This window comes from Aedes albopictus, chromosome 2 (genome assembly GCF_035046485.1).
Source record: "Aedes albopictus strain Foshan chromosome 2, AalbF5, whole genome shotgun sequence".
NCBI classification, from domain to species: domain Eukaryota; kingdom Metazoa; phylum Arthropoda; class Insecta; order Diptera; family Culicidae; genus Aedes; species Aedes albopictus.
In genome coordinates, this window is record NC_085137.1 from 13,563,947 (window position 1) to 13,584,361 (window position 20,415).

Here is a 20,415-nt window from a genome sequence, read left to right on the forward strand (position 1 = left end):
AAGATTGTTGCGGTTGTAGGAGGTGCTGGCGAAAAGATTTCAGGAGTTCCTGGATTTTTTTAAATTTCTTCCGAAATTTCTCTAGAAATTAATTCCGAGATCCCTCTAGGATTACTCCTTCCAAGATTGCCCAAGAAATCTTCTTGAGATTCTTCCAGGAATTCCTTCCGTTTTTCTAGGATACCTTTAAGATTTCCTTCTGTGATTCCTCAGGGAGCTATACCTGAGATTATTTTTGGGGTTCCTTCTGAAGTTACTTCTGGGGTCTTTCCAGGAGTTTCTTCTGAGATTCCTAACGGGTTCCATCTCAGGTACTCCTTCCAGGATTTCGTCTGAAATTCTTTCTGGAACTTCAAGGGATTTCTCATGGAGTTTCGGGAATCCTCCAGGAATTCCATCCGAGATTCTTCTAATAGCTTCTGATGAAAACCAGAAGGAACTTGCTGGGGTATTTCCTCAAGGAAATCTTGTAAGATCTGAAGAAATCCATAAACAAAAACTGCAGGTAAAACTTCTCAAAATGCTCCATAATAAACTCCTGGAGGATTTCCATTAGAAACATCTTGAAGAATTCCAGAACGAACTTCCAGAAGAGCTCCAGACGGATCTGCAGGAATCCCAAACGAAGCTTGAAGGAATCCAGAAAGAGTTCCTAGATGAATCCTGGAAGCAGATTCTGAAAGAATTCCAGAAGAATTTCCCAGAATGAGTTATCCTAGGAGACATATCGAGAAAAACTACTGGAAAATCCTTGAAAATACTCCGATAGCAACTATTAAAGAGCACCCATTTTTTTCTGTTCGGGTGAGCCACTGCGACCAGTATTTAGATCTTTTGTGGCATTACCCGCATCCTTAGTATTGAGTGCATGTCGTACTACTCCATTGTCATTGAGAGGCAACGAAGCATAGATTTCTGTACAGTTCCTGTTTTGTAATCCCAGAGGTGCAAGAAATCGATTGCGATGAAAAGGTCCCGTTATCACGATAGTGATTTAAATCCCAGTGAAAGAGCGCCGCTAATCAAACACAATCTATTTGAATTCTGAGAAAAACAAAACAGTGGTACTGATATTTATCCATGCATCGGAACTCTAGCCCCATCCGTGTCTTGCTTCTAGTTTAGTCCCAGGACAACAAAGAAAAACCCGGGACTTTAGGCTAGTTACAAAATTCAACAGTCTCAGTGCCTGTTTTTCATCCGAATTTGAATGACTGCGGCAGTCGTTTTCCATGCCTTGTTGTGAGAACTGACAGAGTCCACGATTATTCCCAATCATCCATACACCATTCGTCTCACACCGTGTTGACGATTGGAATACAAGGATTGGAATACAATGAATTGGAATACAGGCAAACCAAAACGGAGGAAATAATAAAAAAGGCAAACTATCGCAATCATAAAGGCCTGTCGAAAACAAATGCAGGCCTGATCACAATAGTCCTAAAATATAGACGCAGTAATCTTCACCCGACAAACGAAATAGATGGTGGCTACCAGGAGGAGCACTTCAAGGATTTGTTGAATGGTGGAAATGGAAGAGCGACAGACAGAACTCGAATCGACGACGACAAACAGACTGTGAAACCTTCAATGCTGGACGAGGGCAAGACAGCAATAGCTGATGTCGGGCCCTGCCCTAGAAGAGGCGTACATACCTTTTGATGAAGAGGATTGGACTTACGATTAACACGTCAAATACCAAGTTCGTGAGTACTGGAGGTCAACGTCGGATTTTGTAATCTATCAAATTTGATTTGGTAAAACAAAATGTTTTGCATGAGTCGTTAATTTAGGTGTTAAATGACCAATGTACCTTTTGATTGCTTAAAAAAATATTACCATGCTTAATGGCTGGCAGTCAAAAAAGCCCAAAATCGCATATTTTGTCCTATAAATTGGGGTATAGCTCGAAATTGTGCAGTGCTGGAGCAAATCTGAGCCCGGATTCGGATTCAGCGGCTCAAAATCTGTCAGAGACACATAAGTTTGCTCTTGAGACAGACCAAAAGTTAATTTTTGTTACGCTGTGTAACCGTACACATCGTAGTTGCTACTCCGTGATTGACCAGAACAATCAAAGTTGCACAGAGAACCATTGAATAGTGCTTGGGACTAGCTACACACTCTCAATGTGCACAATTCGAGAGTTCAATATTTGAAAGTCAATAACGGCGCCGGCCACGTCCTTACGATCATCGGGAGAGGGAAGGAATGTTAGTTCGACAATCGTTGTTACTAAAAACGGTGGAATCCACAGCATGCCCACAGTTGTTTCGGGAAGGAGTATTTGTTAGTAGGGTAAGGTAGGGTGTGAATCTGGAAGTCACCTATGGTAGGTATGGTATGGTAATATGATTCACACCATTGGAAATACGCGTCCCGATAATCGTAGAACAAGCAAGATTCCGACTTTACCGATCAATCGCAAGATTAAAAACACGATTTTTTTTACAATACTCACTCCAATAGCAATGCACCCGCGACGCGACAGAGTCCTTTAAAACCATCCGTGCAAACGTCTCACTTTACCCGCGCAGAACAACGCGGTTGTGACAAAATAAACCTTCGAAACTAACCCTTATATTTGTCACTTGTTTTTTTCACGCAAATCACCTAACTTGGCCGCCTGAAAGTTGTCTCAAGATGCTTGGAAACAACGTGGAATCTTCTGTACACTGTAATACCAAAACGATCTTGATAATTCGCCTTGTACATGGGTCTCCCCCAGGGTTCATGTCTAAGCCCCCTTCTTTACAATTTTTATGTCAGAGACATAGATGATTGTCTCATGGAAAATTGCACGTTAAGACAGCTTGCGGATGACTGTGTTGTTTCTGTGACGGGATCAATAGCAGTTGATCTGCAAGGACCATTACAGGATACTTTGGACAATTTGTCCACTTGGGCTCTCAAGCTGGGTATCGAGTTTTCTCCGGAGAAAACTGAGATGGTTGTCTTTTCTAAAAAACACAAACCGGCTAAGTTTCCGCTCGTTCTGATGGGTAAGACAATCACTCATAGCATGTCTTCTCAATATCTTGGTCTCTGGTTCGACTCTAAATGCACCTGGGGGAAGCACATTGTGTATCTGATACAAAAATGCCAAAAGCGAATCAATTTTATGCGAACTATTACCGGAACATGGTGGGGAGCACACCCGGAAGATCTGATCAGGCTGTACCAAACAACCATTCTGTCGGTTTTAGAATACGGTAGCTTCTGTTTTCAATCCGCGGCGAAAACACACTTACTGAAGATTCAACGGGTTCAGTACCGTTGCCTTCGGATCGCGTTAGGTTGCATGAACTCAACTCACACTATGAGCTTAGAGGTACTTGCTGGTGTACAGCCTCTGACAGACCGCTTTGCGGAGTTATCGTTCCGGTTCCTCATCCGATGCGAGGTTGTGAATCCATTGGTCATTGAAAACTTCGAAAAGCTGCTTGCACAGAACCCTCAAACTCGTTTTATGAGTGTGTACTACTGGTACATGACGTTGGAGGTAAGCCCATCTCCGGTTAACACCAATCGTGATAACTTCTCAGACTTCGACAGTTCCTCTGTGGATTTTGATCTGTCCATGAAGGATGAGATCACCGGAATACCAGAATCTTTTCGTTCCGTGTGTATTCCACAAATTTTTGCAAGTAAGTTCGGGCATGTTAGCGGGGACAGACAGTTCTTCACAGATGGTTCGAAAACCGATGATTCGACTGGTTTCGGTGTCTACAACGAATTTCATAGCGCCACCTTCATGCTTCAAAAGCCATGCTCGGTATACATTGCTGAGCTAGCGGCTATATACTACACCTTAGAGTACATTCGCACTCTCCCACCTGAGCACTACTTCATTTTTACCGACAGTCTAAGTTCTCTGGAGGCTGTTCGGTCAATGAAACTGATGAAGCACTCAGCGTACTTCCTGAATGGAATTCGCCAAGTCTTGAGTGCTTTGTCCAAACGCTCATACACCATCACCATAGCTTGGGTCCCTTCACATTGCTCAATTCCGGGTAATGAGAAAGCGGACTCTCTGGCTAAGGTGGGCGCTAGCGAAGGCGATATTTACGAGCGTCAAATTGCCTTCGACGAATTTTTTGCATTAGCCCGTCAGGAGACCTTGATCAGCTGGCAACACAAATGGAGAGATGGAGAGATGGGTAGATGGTTGCACTCCATCATTCCGCAGGTATCGAAGAAGCCATGGTTCAAAGGGTTGGATTTAGGCCGCGATTTCATTCGTGTAATGTGTCGGCTGATGTCCAACCACTATTTGTTAAACGCACATACCTTCCGTATTGGGCTCTCGGAAAGCAATCTCTGTGTCTGCGGCGTGGCTTACCAGGATATCGAACATGTCGTGTGGGGATGCGATGAGCATCGTGAAGTCAGATCTGAGCTGTATGAAACTCTCCGGGTCCGAGGAAAACAACAGAAACCCGTTATAGAAGTGTTGGCAGACCTTGATTTGGAGTACATGGATCTTATTTACCAGTTTTTGAAACGTGTTGATGTCAGAATTTGATCTCGTACGTTCCTTGTTTTCGTTGCCCGAAATTTGGTTTTGTTGTTCGCTCCCTGTCTTTCGTTGCCCCCCTTTCCGTTTGTCCTCTTCTTGTCGTTGTCTTCCGATAAAGCCCTTTCTGTTTAGTCCCGTTACAGATCAGGACAGTCGGTCCCATCAAGGTTTTTAGTATAAGATAGCAAGTAATTTAGTATAAGTCCCTTAATTCCCTCCTTTCCAACTTTATATATTTGTTATCCCTAACCTCGAAACAGCCGCGAGTACTTCGGCTCCCAAAACTAACCTAGTATTAAGTCAGTATAAATTTAAAAAACAACATGTAAAATCAACATAAAAAAAATGTAAAGATGATTTCGGCTCTGTTATGCCCAAGTGGCGCCCGAGCCTTCCAAATAAACGAATAAGTAAAAAAAAAAAAAAAATTCGCCTTGACGGAGGCTCTCTGAGAGAATTGCGCTGTGCGTGAAATCAATTTTTTTAACATGGGAAAGGATAGGAGCTGCATTTTCAAATGCTTCTAAAATATTTAAGGGACTTCAGACTGAAAAAAGTGTTAATGTTTTGCAATATACTTTCAATTAGCTACATTATAACTGGTTTTAGACAAAAGTTTTGAAATCACAATGTTATATCAATAATATAGCGTATCAAAATCTCATTCGATAACATTAAGAACGTTTTGCTTGAAAAAATTTCTATAAAGAATTACAAGCATTTGAAAATGCAGCTCCTATCCTTTCCCATGTTAAAAAAAATTGTTTTCACGCAAGCGCAAATCTCTCAGAGAGCCTCCGTCAAGGCGAATATTAACCATACTTACTGAGTCATACTTGCGATTACTGTAGTTAAATTGCATTTGTACTGCGAGATTGTTTAAAAAAACAGGTAATTTTTGCGTCGATTTCAAACTATTGGGAAGATATGAGCACCCTATTTTCAACTTGATATGCGTTGCTGTGAGTTCTATGCATTCAAATTTGAGCATTTCATGCTTAGATTGCTATTCATGTATTATGTGTTCGAACGGAAGTAGTCTAGTGTGGTAATTGTGATCGGGTGTTGAGGTAATTTGTCCAATTCTGTATTATGTTTCTAAATTATTGTACGCTAGAATAATATTCTTCTAACATTTTTATTTCTTCAATATAAAGTCAATATAGGAGCTGCAGGATAAATTTGTAGATGTAACGGAACTCTATGTGGTTTTCAAGAAGTTTCATGAAACCGCATTGACAAAATTACCTCGACTCCTTCTATACAGAAAAAATCAGAATAATCTCACCCAATTCCATCTCGTCAGATGACCGCACCCCGCCTTGACTCCATCAAAAATTGTCTGCACCGAAGACAATAGACCGCAACTACCACATGATCGCGTCACTTTTTCCATTGTAAAACGCGACACGACCGCAACCCCATTCGCTGCGAACGACCGAGAGAGAGCATTCTTGATTCAACCAGCAAATAAAACACTTTAATTAGTATTTCAACCTTGTAAGAGGTAACACAATTATCAATAAGGAAAATATCATGGCGACCGTGACAGGATTTGAATATGCAATCTTCATACTCACTTTACTGTAATTAGTAAAGTGATCAATAGACCCAAGTGACACTTTTTAGTCAAGTAGACTAAAAGAGGTTCTCAGAACCATCATAAAACCAAAATAACAGGTATTAGATTTCATGACAGTTCTCAAAACATCTACAAGACTGATTGGTCATCAAAATGTTACTTGGGTAGTGAAGCGAATAAAATACGGCAGACTACGGTGGGCTGAGCACATAGCGCGTATGCCGGTGAAACGACTAGCTAAAACCATATTCATCAAATAATGTTGATGTTGATTCTCTGATGTGGAAGTACTCTAAACGTTTGGCGTAAAACTGAAAAGTTAGATGATGGCGTCATATATGCGGCAATTCTTCATTTCGGAGTGATTTACTTTGTCCTGGTCGAATGCGTACCCAACGCAATAGGAAACTGGAACCATTTCGGCAGGGATCCTATTTTGGGCACTTTTCTGCTATAACTCAGCCAATTCTGAACCAATTGACACAATTTTTGGAACGCGATGAGATACGTATAGTATCTAGCCGTGTACAACATTTCAAGTCAATTGGTTTGGAATTGACTGAATTATAGCGAAGAGTGCCCAAAATACCGGCCGCTGCCCAAGTGGTTCGCTACCCTATCGGAACTTCGTGACTGCGATTGTCTTATTTTAACAAATTTCCCATAGAATATGTGTCAAAGTTCTATCATCAGGATCATCAGTGCTGGTATGTAATGATAGTAAAAACTATGATTTGATGTTTCGATAACGACTTCAATCTCCACCCTTTACAACCAATTCTCTTGAATATCCCATTCAATGAACTTCCAAGCGCAGCCAATTGAGATCTACATCATTAAGTTAATTAAGTAGGTTACCCCGTTGGCCATTACCACCCCTTTCGCCACGCGTCAAAAGCAAATTGGGAACCGCTAATGTTGGTGTAAAGAGAAGTAGGTATCACTCACAGAAGGAGGTTCCATCGATGCATTTCTTTTTCACACTTCCGCCACACCGGCCGCCGGTCGGTCGATAGTGTCGGTTGCGCAACGTGGGGTTTTGTTTTGTTATGCCACCCCACCACCTCCATCAGTCATCATCATCAACTCACTCAGCTATCGACCGCACGTCGACGACGACGACAGATTGATTGAGCTTCCGAATCAACTGTCCATCCAAGTGAGGAGCGAACCGCCTCTTCTGGCCTGCCGCCGATGCTGAGCGTCAAAGTCGCGCACGTAGTGGACTCAGCACTCAGGTAATTGATACAAAAAATCTACAAGAAGTAGATGGGGATGTGTGCATAAAATACAGCGTTTGAGGAAACACCAAACAACGTGTTGGACCATTTGGGCAGTGCCTGGTATTTTTGGTGATCATTTGAGAAGTAAGATGACTATACCGTCTACCCCCGTTGGTTTGAACGACAACTCATGCAAACCATCGAGGTTCATTTTTAATTTGAACTTCTAGTTACCCTGTCGGCATCGAAAAACACACTGATGGTAACCCTTTTTGCATTTTTGTTTTGATTCTGCGTTCCGTTTCACCCCGTTCCATAAGCAGAATGACGTTTGAACCTTTTTTAGTTTGAGCGATGTGCAGATAAGCGGGGGTCAAATTCAAAAGTGTTCAGATAAGATGCGGTCAAACCAACGAGGGTAGACGGTACCTTTTGTTAAGCAACTGTTATTCCTTTGAATGGACGGTCATATGAAGCGCATTTCACCCCAATCTCTCCAATTGCATCAGCCCGTTTGAGAGTGGATGTTCAAGTTCATTCATTAGGTCGGTTTTTTCATTGTGCGCGAAAAGACAAACGCGTAATGAACGAATATGGAAGTAAAGTAAGGAAAAAACGCAGCCCTGGTTTTGCAGAAATAATTGATTGCATATATTGTAGGTAGGTAGGGTATGGGCAACCCACATAATGGAATTGTTTGGTGATGATTGTTGTTTGCCCTACCGTACCGATCGCGATCGTACCGAGGGATCTTGAGGTATAAATAGCAGATCAGAGGGTTTGGCTGGTGGAAATTAAATCGCTGAGTTGAGTAATTGGGTATAGCAAGTAGCAGAGATGCGAAGCTTCTTGGTGAGTTGGAAAACGCGGTCGGCGATTACTCACTCACACGATGCTGGGATGGGACCTAATTTTTCGGTACAATTTAATCAGTGTCATTTTTTTGACTGAATAAATTGGCACCGTGTGATTGCAGTGAATAACCTGGCAGTGGTTGGAATAAAGTTCAAGTCGGACAAAAAAGCTTTTGGAAAGGTGGTACAACATTTTCGTTAAATTAAGTGCAGTTTGTTATTAAGGCTGCAACAAATATCGATTGTTATTATTGACCTTTTACCTAGCCTCCTGTCCTTTCTCATGAATTTTTTCTAAATTTCTGCTAGGCTTTAACTCTGTGCTTTAACGTTTTTAATACCGTAGACAAACACCTGTACTAGAGTAGGCCATGCCAGAGCGCAGCCCTAACATAACCAAACACATTCGCGACGAACACATTGATACGACGGATACTATCACCACTCTTTTTTTTATAAACCTAGATTGAGTTTAAATAAGGGCGAAAGTAACATGATCGATTTCTCTTCATCGACTCTCTCTTCTGCAAATTAAAGTGACAAGATGCAAATTCAATCGAACTTTTTTACACTTAGACACTAGATTGCATCGCAACCTTGCGGTTTATGGCCCAAAAGTGCAACCATACTTTCGCCCTTATTTAAACTCAATCTAGAAGTCTCTTTCAGCCCAAGTCTCGTTACCAGTCGCTGCAACGCAAACATTATGTCACTCATTGCTATAGCTATAGATGACTGTTATTCAGTCAGGTTCGGATAAAGGTTAATTGACCCATCTAAATGCCTGCGTGGTAGTTATTTGTTTATTAATTTCCTTTTTGGCGTAGGACTACGTCTCTGATTTTTAGATTTTGTGAGAAACGTCAAAATCTTTTGTTCTGCTGTACATTGAATTACTTGCATTAAGTTTCGTTAGATTTTTTTAGAGCTCAATTGGTTAAGTAGTATTGCATGGCGCTTCAAATACAAGCACATTTGCTCTAGTACACCGTATGAATATAAATGCGAGACGTAGAACAAAAAAAAAACATGGAGACAGAGATTCGTGCTTCACCGTGTGTTCAAAAAAGAAGAAACGATCGTTGCAGATATTGCCTTGAACGAGGATTAGCTTGAGCTTTGGCGTTGTCTGATTATGTTTCGTTGGATGGTGTTTGTGAAGAGCAGAGTGAATGTCGTTCGGCATTAACCATCCTGAAATTGCACAACTCTGATATAACTGATGCATTTAGGGAGACTAGCTAATTTGTTTGTATCTGTATTAACGAGATATTTAGCTCAGGACGTGTCCAAAAGATCAAAATTTATGAGATTTTAATTTAATTTAAATATTGCTTTATGGTGCAATTTTAGTGATTTTTGGCCCGTTTAGTCGGTAACATTAGCAACTATTTTACCTCTGCATCCAACGGTTTCGGTTGTTTTATTCAACCTTTCTCAAGGACTCTAGAATAAAAAAGAAGGGGGAAGATCGTTTACATCATCCGAAAAATCGTCCAGAGTTGGATTAGATTGCAGTAAAAGCAGCCCTCGTGACAAGTGATTGGTTTAAGAAAACTGAGCTGAGTAGTTATACCTATGATGTTTGAATTGCAGCTGTCTCATCAACTATGTATTGGCTTATTGTTTTTTTTTTTTCGACTAAGTAGCATCTTTTGTATTCAGCGTTTACTGCTTCAAGCTGACTGTAATACAGAAAGTAAATGACTGATACTTATAGGTCTGAAAATGTTAGTTGGGTATATATACTGAACTGTATTCTGACAACAATTATTCGTCGAGATCAATATGTTTTATCACCTGGCATCAGTATATGTATGGAAGATTCCATTGCCATTGAATCTTGTACTGTTATTTTTCGAATTCTAAGAGAAACACTGGCAACACTGATTAGGGCATAAGCGATAAGGTAATTGTGAGGGTTGGGCGGTTGTCCCTTTCGTTAGTGTGAAATCAGCACTAAATTATATGTAAATAACTGATATATGTGTGATACTAGTAAATAATAAATATATGAATTTCAGCATTGAAGCTGACATCGAAATGCTGCTTTCAATTACTGTGTGTTCGCGCTAAAGGTGACTCTTTCCAACACCCGATTGTTGGTAATTGGTTGTAAAATTTATCAAAACCTTATCCACAACAAGCTACTTTATCGGCGCTGCTGCTGCAGTCTTGGGAATCAAAACGACTGTTTTAGATTTGTCCCGACGTTTCGACTCTGTTTCGAGTCTTCTTCAAAGGGAAAATTCTGATATTTCTGGAAAAATGTCTTGAGAAAACTAAATAACATTTTAAATTTCAAGAGCGTCACGGATTTCAGCAGATTATGCTATACAATTATTTATGGTGACAACACAAGTTTTTCTTGTAGATTTGAAGGACTTCATTAAAGGTCTATGATAAAAAAAATAGACTTCAGATTGGTCCAGTAACAACGGATAAATATTCATCGTTATTCAGTATAGCAGATATGGCTGTTGTTACGAGTGTAGACCTGAAGTCCTGAACTCCAAGGTAGTTTGGCTGACCTGGAATATCCCTGTAGTGTCTTTAAATGACATTTGTGATTTCAAGAACTTCACGGATCCCAGAATATTATGCAATACTATTATTTATGGCGGAAACACATAAAGTTATTCTTGTATATTTGAAGGACTTCATTTTAGAACAGTTTAGACGACCCTGAATGTCCCAAAGGTTTATAATAAAAAAGTAGACTTCAGATTGCTCCAGTAACTGCGGTTGATTATGCAGCGTTACACAGTATAACAGATGTGGTTGTTGTTACGAGTGTAGACCTGAAGTCCTGAATTTCAAGGTAGTTTGGCTCACCTGGAATATCGCTGTAGTGTCTCTAAATGACATTTCAGATTTCAAGAGCTTCACGGATCCCAGCAGATTAAACAATACTACTTTTTACGATGAAAACACATAAAGTTTTTCTTGTAGATTTGAAGTAGAAAAGTTTGGACAACCCTGAATGTCCCAAAGGTTTATAATAAGCAAGTTGACTTCAGATTGCTCCAGTAGCTTTGTGGTTGTGGTTGATTATGCAACGTTACTCAGTATAAAGATATGGCTACTGTTACGAGTGTAGACCTGAAGTTCTGAACTCTAAGGTAGTCTGGCTGGAATATCCCTATTGTGTCATCCTAGAACAGTGATCCTCAGGCCCGTTTTTACAACTGCTCGTTATGCAATACCTGTGTCGATTTGTAAAACATTCAACACGTTATTCTTGATTATTTCTGGAGTAGAACAGCATCCATAAGAAACATTGCAAGGAATTCTACGGCAACATAGAAAACTGGACATCACGTGCGGCCTGCGGGCCGCACTTTGGTGACCGCCGTCCTAGAATATAAAACACATTTTGATATTCTTGACGAAGGCTTAATAAATACCTATAAACGTGAAACACATCCAAGTTTAGCTATTAGAACAACCGGTATGTCAATTATTTCGTTTTTCCAAATTTCATGGTGTTCAGGATGTTCTAGGATATCAATGAAGTTCCAAATAAAAGTATTCTCATTTTTTCCTAATAGGGGACCCAATTTGCAACAACTTTGCCGAAGACAGTATTCTGTTTTATCGAATGGGTGAAGTATAAGTATAAGCCGTTTCTATGTTGGGGTCATATATGACCTCTCCGGCTCCAAAGGATTAAAGGAGTACAAATACAGGAGGAAATATTTCTGGTAAAATTCCTGGAATTCTGAGAGAATCCCTGGAAAAAATCGTAGCAGTATCCTTGAAGAAAATCATGGAGGCATTTCTGAGAAAATACTTAGGGGAAAATACCGGTGGAAATCCCGAAGGAATCTTTATGTTAAATTTTGCAGAACTCCCAGGAAAACTAAAATAAATCATAGGATATCTGAAAGACACTCAAAAGCAATTCTTGGAAACACTACTTTGGAAATATCCAATTGAATCACTGTACAAATTCCCGTAGAAATCCTTGGAATAATTTATGAAGAAATTTCTGGTGAACTTTCTTTAGAATCATAAGAAGAATCTCTTAATGCGTGGAGTGAAGTTTTCTTTGGAAAACTTTTTCTTGGAGAAATTTCTTAAGGAATCATTTAACGATATCTGAATGAACCCGCCAGCTCCGCTGGAAAATTTTTGAAAGAGTTATTGTAAGGTTTTGAAAGAGGAATTTCTAAGAATGAATTCCCATTTCTCAATGTTGGAAAAAGTTCAGGTTTTCTGAAATTTCTGGAATTATTGAATAAATTTTCGGAGTAATCTCTCGAGTAGGTATTTTTAAAGGAATGTGTAGTTTTTTTTCCTCCAAAAATCAGTGATTCAGAATTGCATTACAAATTTCTTAAGTTTTCTTCAGAAACTCTTCCAGGGATTTCTTCTGAAATTCCTTAAAAATCTTCTTTATATATTCATGGAGCAATTTTGGGAGAAAGTAAATGAAAGATATTCTAGAGGATTTTTTTAAGAAAACTCTGAAGAAATTTCAGAAGCAATTAATGCAAGATGTTGTTATAGAATCCCTAGAGATTTTTTTCTAAAAAAAAACGTGGAAGATTTTCTGAGAGAAAAATCCCTTGAAATTTCCTGAAGAAACCCATGCAGCAGTTCCGGAAACAAACCATGGATTTTTTAAAGAGGTTCTTGAAAAAATATGGTTCTAGCTTCTAATGGAACTCCTGAACGAATCCAACGAGAAATATCTAAGTCTAAAGAAATCCCTAGAAGTTTTTGTGAGATTTCCTGGAGAAATTTCTAATGGAATCCATGAACGATTTTATGAAGCATTCCTTTGAAGATTTTCTGAGGAAACTAAAGAAAACTTCCTAAAGGAGTCTCGAAAGAATGTCTTTGAAAATCCCTGAACGTGTTTCGAAGGAATCCGTGGAAAGTTGAGATGAATAGATTTCTAAAAGAATTTCTGCAGACTTTCTAAAGCAGTCCTATGGTGGAAATACTGGGAAAATCTATGAAGGATTTTTCAAAGTTATCATTGGGGACTTTTTAATGGAGAATTTTTTGAAGATTGTTTTTAAAATAAACCCTGATAAATTTCCAAACCCGCATGCTCGTCGCTCTCAATCGATTAATTACTACAACAATAATCAATAATCAATTTCAATATTTATTGCAAGAAATTATCATAAACATCTTCCTCGGAAATCTTGTCCTTCATGCCTTGAGATTTGGCCAACCGTTCGTTGGCAAGTTTCTGCATCCGTTCCAGCAAGTAAGAGTGAGGTTCGATGAGCATTTGAAAATCGCCAAACGATAGCTTGTACACTTCGCATACTTCCAGCGCCACCACGTTAGCCGTTCGCTTTTGGTCCGTTTTCAGCAGACAGATCTCGCCGAAGTGAGCTCCATCCGCCAGATGGCCAAGTTCCTTGCCACTGGCCGAATAAACGGCCGCCGTTCCGCTGGCTATGAAGTACATTGCATCACCCAAACTACCGGCCTGAATGATAACGTCGTTTTCCAGGAAGAGTTCTAACTTCAGTCGATCGACGATGTCTTCAATCAACGCGTGCGGCAGGTTCCGAAACAGTTCCACGTTGTTCACCAAATGCTGACAAGTTTCCATCCTGATGCTGCGTCTCAGATTTGCCGAAATTGTGTTCTGGATAGACTCTTCGTCGAAGTACCTCATCCGATAGCGATTGGCGAAGTGACGCAACATTTTCTCCTTCAGTTCTGGACTTAGCCTCCGGTTGTACGCATATGCTTTCAGTTCATTGACAATCTCGTCGTATTTGGTGGCACTTAAATCCGTCGAGGTTACCATGCGTATCATGGTGAACAGGATGTACGTTAACCACAACCATCCGGATAGGACAGCGTAAGCCGTCAGCCAACTATTCGTGGCCATTGGACCAGCTTTATCCACGTGACTTGACTGCATGGCGATTTGGATCGAATCCATCATCGATCGCACATATATCGAAGGCAGTGTCTCATTCCGAAAGGCGTCATCTAGCTTCAACAGGACGTATCGTTGGTCTCTCGAAGCCAACGTAAATTTGTTGTTCCAAAGGTAATTGCGGTACTCCCAGTATTCCAAGCGATCCATACCTGATCGTTGCCTACCTATTTGGTAAGGTACTTCGTCATCAGCTCGGTAGGTTCTCCAATACATGTCCACCAGAAAATCTCCAACCAAATATCCCGTACTGTTCCACTCGGGAAATTCTCCGTGGTCATGGGTGTAGAACACCAGCATTGGTAAGATGTCAGCAATACAGGATGTCCAGTGCAGCACATAGATCGTCCCTATTATCAACTTCATGATCGTGATTTGGTTTTCAGTAGCTTTGAAGAATTTCGGAATCGTTTCAAAACGACGATTGACTTCATGGAAGCGGAGAATGTTGGCAAAGTATAGGAAGAGGGCAAACACCAAGTAGAAGAACTGTTCCGATTGGTAGTAACAGGTGTCGAGCTTGTAGAGAAGCAAAATGAACGGCATGGCTCCAATGCAGTCGTACACGATTCGCAAATACTTGAAGCGATGCAGCAGTATTTTCTTCGGGTCCAGGACGACAGTTTTCCTCTTCTCAACGACATATCCGGTGAATAACTTCAAGATATTATCCAAGCCAAGGACCACGCACAGAACCAAATCGAACTGAATGATAGCGGGAAAATCATCCACGTCGATGTAGATTAAGTACGACACCACAAAGGAAAGCGTCAACAGATGAGTCAGCAACGCGAAAAAGATCACCACATCCCAGTAGAAATGGAACGTGCTCAACGGATGGATGATGCACGCCGGATAGTCTCGTAGCAATCGTTTGTTCTCGTTGGCTATTTGGGCAATACTGCGGAAGTACGTTTCCGTATCCGGATGCTCGGGAGACAGCATGGTTATCTTCCGCAGGCGACGTCTTATGTTGCGCCATAGTGATGATCCCGACGGGCCATTTTCGGTTTGTGGTGGTAGATTGCAGCGATGTCTGTCGGCGATATCTGTCATTTTTGGTACTGAACTGAACTGCACCACTGCACCCTAGAACTGCACTGACGACAGCTGATTGTGAAAGTTTACACGCGTTTCCCGGCAGAGGTTACTTCGTTTATGTTATCCGAACATTGGAAACTGATTGATTTGGCCATAATTTTATCATTTCATGTGGACATCAAGGTGGACATCAAGTAAGAACTACTTTAAACTACCTTAATTAAGACATCTCTAATTTTTTGATATGTTATGTCTAAATGTCTCAGTTTTCAATTGATGCAAAAATTTTGAAAATCGGTGGTTGCCATCATGGTGAAAAAAATGTTTTAAGAAAAAAATCCAAGATGGCGGCCAAACTCAATTAATATGACCAACCCAACTTTTTATAATTGTAAATAGTAGCTCTATCTTTCCTAGTTTCAACAACAATGCGTTTTGAGGTGGTTTTTGGAGAAACTTTCTAGTTATAACGGTTTAAATGAGCCACCGATTGACCAAAATCGAGGGGTCTGCAAAAAATGTTGTGGCTCTAACTAACGGGGGTCCATCAATTTGAGTAACCAAATGTATTTTCTTTACTTTTTTTAGCGAGGACTTTCAGAAAATTGTCACCTTAAACATTTTTGAAGACAAGGTGTAAATAGTGGGCCGGTCTCAACGAGAATTATCCAAATCTGAGATTCTTTCTAGGTTTCGTTTTAAAATTCCCTTTGGGGTTCTTCCAGGATTCCTACTGTGATTCCTTTTGGGACTTCAAGAGATTTCTTCCGGGATTTCTCAAGGAGTTCCGGGATGCCTCCTGGAATTCCATCCAAGATTCCTCCTAATATTTTCTGAGAAAATCAGAAAGAAATTGCTGGGGTGTTTTCTCAAGGAAATCAATCAGGAACTTCATGAGAAATTCCATATACAAACATGAATTTCTTAAAATACTCTCCGTTAAACTCTTGGAGGATTTCCATTGTAAACATCTAGAAGAATTCCAGAATGAACTTCCAGAGGAATTCCAGAAGAAAAGGAATTCCGAATGGAACTCTTGGAGGAAACCAGAAAAAAAGTTCATAGAATAATTCTGGAAAGAATTCCTGAAGAAATCCTGGAAGCAGCTTCAGAAAGAATTCCGGAAGAACATCCCGGAATAAACTCCATGAGGAATCCCAAAAAGAGTTCCAAAAGAAATACCGGAAGAAGTTCCCGAAGAAATTCCAGAGGCTATTCCTAACAGAAGCCCAGAAAAAAAAAAAACGGAGGAATACCTGATAAAATTCCCACAGGAATCCCGGGAGGAGTTCCCGAAAGATTCCTGAAAGGAATCCAGGAAGAAACTCGGAAGAGGTTTTTCGAGGAATCCTGGAAAAAATTCCCGGTATTACCGTAGGAGTCCCGGAAGGAATTCTTAAACCAATCCGAGAAGTCGTTCCAATAAGAAACCCAGAAGGAGCTCCTGGGATGTTTTTGAAGTTCTTGTAGGATCCCTGAAAGGATCATAAAAAGAATTTCTGAAGAAATTCTAGCAGGTATTCCGGGAGGAATCTCGCATAGAATTCATGGAAGGAATTCCTGACAGAATTTCTGAAGGAATCTCGGAATGAATTCCTGAATCAATCCCCGGGAAAACTTCCTGGAGGAATCCCGGAAGAAATCCCGGGTAAAATTGCTGGAATTCTTTCTGGAATACTTTCTGGAATTAATTATAAACTTATGAAGACATGCCAAAGAAACTATTAGGAGAATCTAGGATGGAATTAATGGAGGATGAATGAATCTAGGAATTCCTGAAGTAATCTCAGAAGTTTCCTTAACCCTTTGGAGTCGGAGGGGTCATAAATGACCAAAACATAGAAACGGCTGTATAAATTCACACATTCAATAAAACAAAATTCTGTCTACGGCAAAGTTGTTGCAAATTGAGTCCTCTATAAAGGAAAAATGGGAATATTTGTATTTCAGACTTCATTGAAAACCTAAAACATCCTAAACGCAATAAAGTTTAGAGAAACGAACTAGTTGACATACCAGTTAATCTAAAAGCTGAATTTGGATATGGGTAACGTTCATATGTATTCATTTAACCTTCGTCAAGAATAGCAAAAGGTGTTTTATATTCTGGGATGTTCTAGGTTTTGCAATCTGCATGACGGGCTTGGTGGTCTAGCGGCTACCCAGTCAACACACGATCGCATATGATGTTGAATAGGATGCAAAAGTGGAGGCGGTTGAATAGAAGCATATATGCATATGGCCTCCACTTAAGCGTCCTATTCAACATCATATTGTGGTGTATACCACACTTAAACGGTACCCAAGTAACAATCTTGATTCTATTTGGTTTTATTTGTTTTTATGATAGTTTTATCGGAACATTTCATATTCTAGTTGATCTTATCGGAGTTTCAGCTGAGCACAACTATTCTTCATCAATATGTTATTTTAAAAACACCTCTAAGAATACTTGAGGTTCAGTTCATAAAACCATAAACATAACAAGAACTGTTGAACTTATTTTCAGTTTTATAAGGCTCTTGTAGTTAACTTCAATCATCCGAAATGAGGTGGGTTTGGTCATCCAAGACGTCGATTCCCGTGCAATTCGGGTTCCAATCATCGATCTTTAAAATCAACAACTACTTACCTGTTGGAAATGCTGACCGGAGGAATGAGGCACTGTACCGCATCAAGGCCGGTTATCGAAAAAGGTCTGCCTGGTTGGCAACGGGACCGGGCTGATGATAAAATTAATCGGACGAGATTCACAAAATCCACCGCGGTGCGATATTTTATTGTTTGTTTACAATTTGGCGTACATGATTTATGACGTTCTCGGCGGAGTTTGCATAAACCTACATCAAGAACGTTATAAACCTGAGTACTCTTGAGAAATACTTCTCAACCTTGCTTAAGATGAAATAAATTTAAGACGTTCTTGATGGAGGCCAACCAGGCTGCATTGAGAACGTTATAAATCCTAGTATTCTTGAGTTATGCTTTTAGCTCTGGCATGAGTTGAAAGAAGTTTAACACGATCTTATGGTGATGTTGATTAAAACCATCGATAATGGACCGACCACCGGCCTAGATTTCAATGGAAGCCATGTTGAGAAAACTCATGAATAGGGACAATGGAAATTCGCGATTTCGCGGAAGCCGCGAAATCCGCGAAATTTGGCAATGGCCGCGAAATTCAAGAAATCCCGCGAAATGACGCGAAATCTGAGAAAACTTAGAAAATAACATCAAAATTCCACCAATTTTAAATTTTTAAACATCAATTAGCTGATAATTTTTAACACTGTGCAGCAAGTTACGATTCCCAATCTGGCAAAATAAAAGTTTAATGCATTTTACATCTATTTCTTTTCTGATTTTTCACAAAATTAGTAACGTTTTCTGTAAATTTATGATTACGCTATACAAAATGTAAGTGAATAATAAATTACACATGCAAAATTCATGTTTTCTTCAACGATACGGTCAAAAACACGGTGCCGCGAAATCACCGCGAAATTCTCAATGTTGGCCCGCGAAATTTGAGAATTTTTGCCGCGAATTTCCATTGTCCCTACTCATGAACAATGTTCTCATGACCAGGAATAATATGTTTAAATATTTTATTAGTGCATTATAATGGGTGCGCGTTGCAATTTTTGGAAGTATCTTGCAACATATATACGATGAATTTTGCTTTGCATTTGGCATCCTTGTTACACCACGGAAATATTTCCAATTTGTGTAATAAATTAATCCCAATTACAATAATGTGTCATTTTCATTGTGATTTTTTTTCAATTTAATTCATCAAACTTTTCTGTCGACATAAAAGCTGCATCAGCAACAACACTGACAAATTTATTATCGTTTTATCGTGCACTTGAAGAATTCTACAAGGAGAGAGCAATTCGCCTTGAGGACAACTTGGGAAGTACAACAAGTTTTAAGATAAATTTAAAAACAATTCTCCAAGAGCATCTTAGGATGGGCCTCTTTGGTCTTATGGCGGGTTTATGGTTGAGTTGATGTTGTTTTGCAGAGCAATTTGGTTTATGCATTTTAAAACCATGCACAGGTGTTGAAGAATACTTCAAAAGCATTATAAAATTAATTTTGTTACTTGGGTAAGCTACCTTGGTAGCGTTCTGATTTAAACGTGAACAATGTACGTTTGTAAATAATACTCTTTTGTAAAAGATCTAATAAAAGTAGATGGCGAGCTGGCCCTCGCTCTCTTTTACGTTGTGAACTGATCCTGAACGAAACATCTTTTTATTACGTCTATTTTGAACAATAATCTACTAGATAAATTAGTTTAATTTACTTCGTTTTACCCATAAACTCATTACTCGGTTATAAAAATATAAGACTTTGTGTTAGCTGGGTACCGCTTCTGAGTCATATGCAGAAGGTCCTGGGTTCAATTACTGGCCCGTTCTTTTCCTCCTACTTTGTATCTTTCTATGTACTTTCTCCTTCCTCTCTACATTATAACATATGTACATTCATGCCTACGACTTATGCAATCATGCGAACTGTGCCATATAACACACAATTCTATCACCTTTCGCCTCGCTTCCACACACCAATGTGTGAGCCCTCTGCCAACTACATCCTACCAACACTCCGACAACCGCATGAATTTGTGCAGACGCAGAGGTATATTCGGTCTGATATGGATACAAATGATTGCAATCATCACTTCCTTCCCTTTTACACATTGACCTGCAACGTGACAGGCACCATTGTCGCCTAAACGCTCACACATTGAAGATGCCTGCTAGTCCCCAGCAGATATCTCTTTGGTTTCTTGTGTGAGCGTAGCTGCTCTAGCGATACTGGAGTAGCATCTACGGGCGGTCAATCAAGCTCAAGCTGTTCTAGTTGTTGCAATCTGTCCTGTAGTAAAGTCCTTCCAATCTACAAGTATAATTTTATGTGTTTTCGCCATAAATAATAGCATCTACTGGGATCCGTGAAGCTCTTGAGCTTTTCAAATCTCAAATATCATTAGAGACATAATAGAAATATTCTAGATCGGTCAAACTACCTTGGAGTTCAGAACTTCATGTCTACACTTGTAACAGTAGTCATATCCGATATACTGAATAACGTTGCATAATCAACCGCGGTTACTGGAACCTGAAGGAACATAAGGGTCATCCAAACTGTTCTGAAGTTTAGCTCTTGACAATAACAGTAGTTATTCTCATAATGAACTGTAACAATACACATCCAACTGTCAATAATCTGTAATCCCCCTGATATTTCATGAGTCATTCCAAGACAGT

The 20,415-nt window shown here is 39.8% G+C and overlaps 2 protein-coding genes across 2 annotated transcripts in view; both read right to left on the minus strand.

Annotated features, from left to right (window-relative positions):
- The window catches only part of LOC109429890 (uncharacterized), a 150,850-nt gene that overhangs the window by 15,500 nt on the left and 114,935 nt on the right, over positions 1 to 20,415 (minus strand). The gene's annotated exons all lie outside the window — the stretch shown is intronic.
- LOC134288839 (potassium/sodium hyperpolarization-activated cyclic nucleotide-gated channel 3-like) lies at positions 13,283 to 15,313 on the minus strand. The gene has a single exon (XM_062854731.1). The coding sequence runs from the start codon at positions 15,149 to 15,151 to the stop codon at positions 13,301 to 13,303; it is 1,851 nt and encodes a 616-aa protein (XP_062710715.1). The 5' UTR covers positions 15,152 to 15,313; the 3' UTR covers positions 13,283 to 13,300.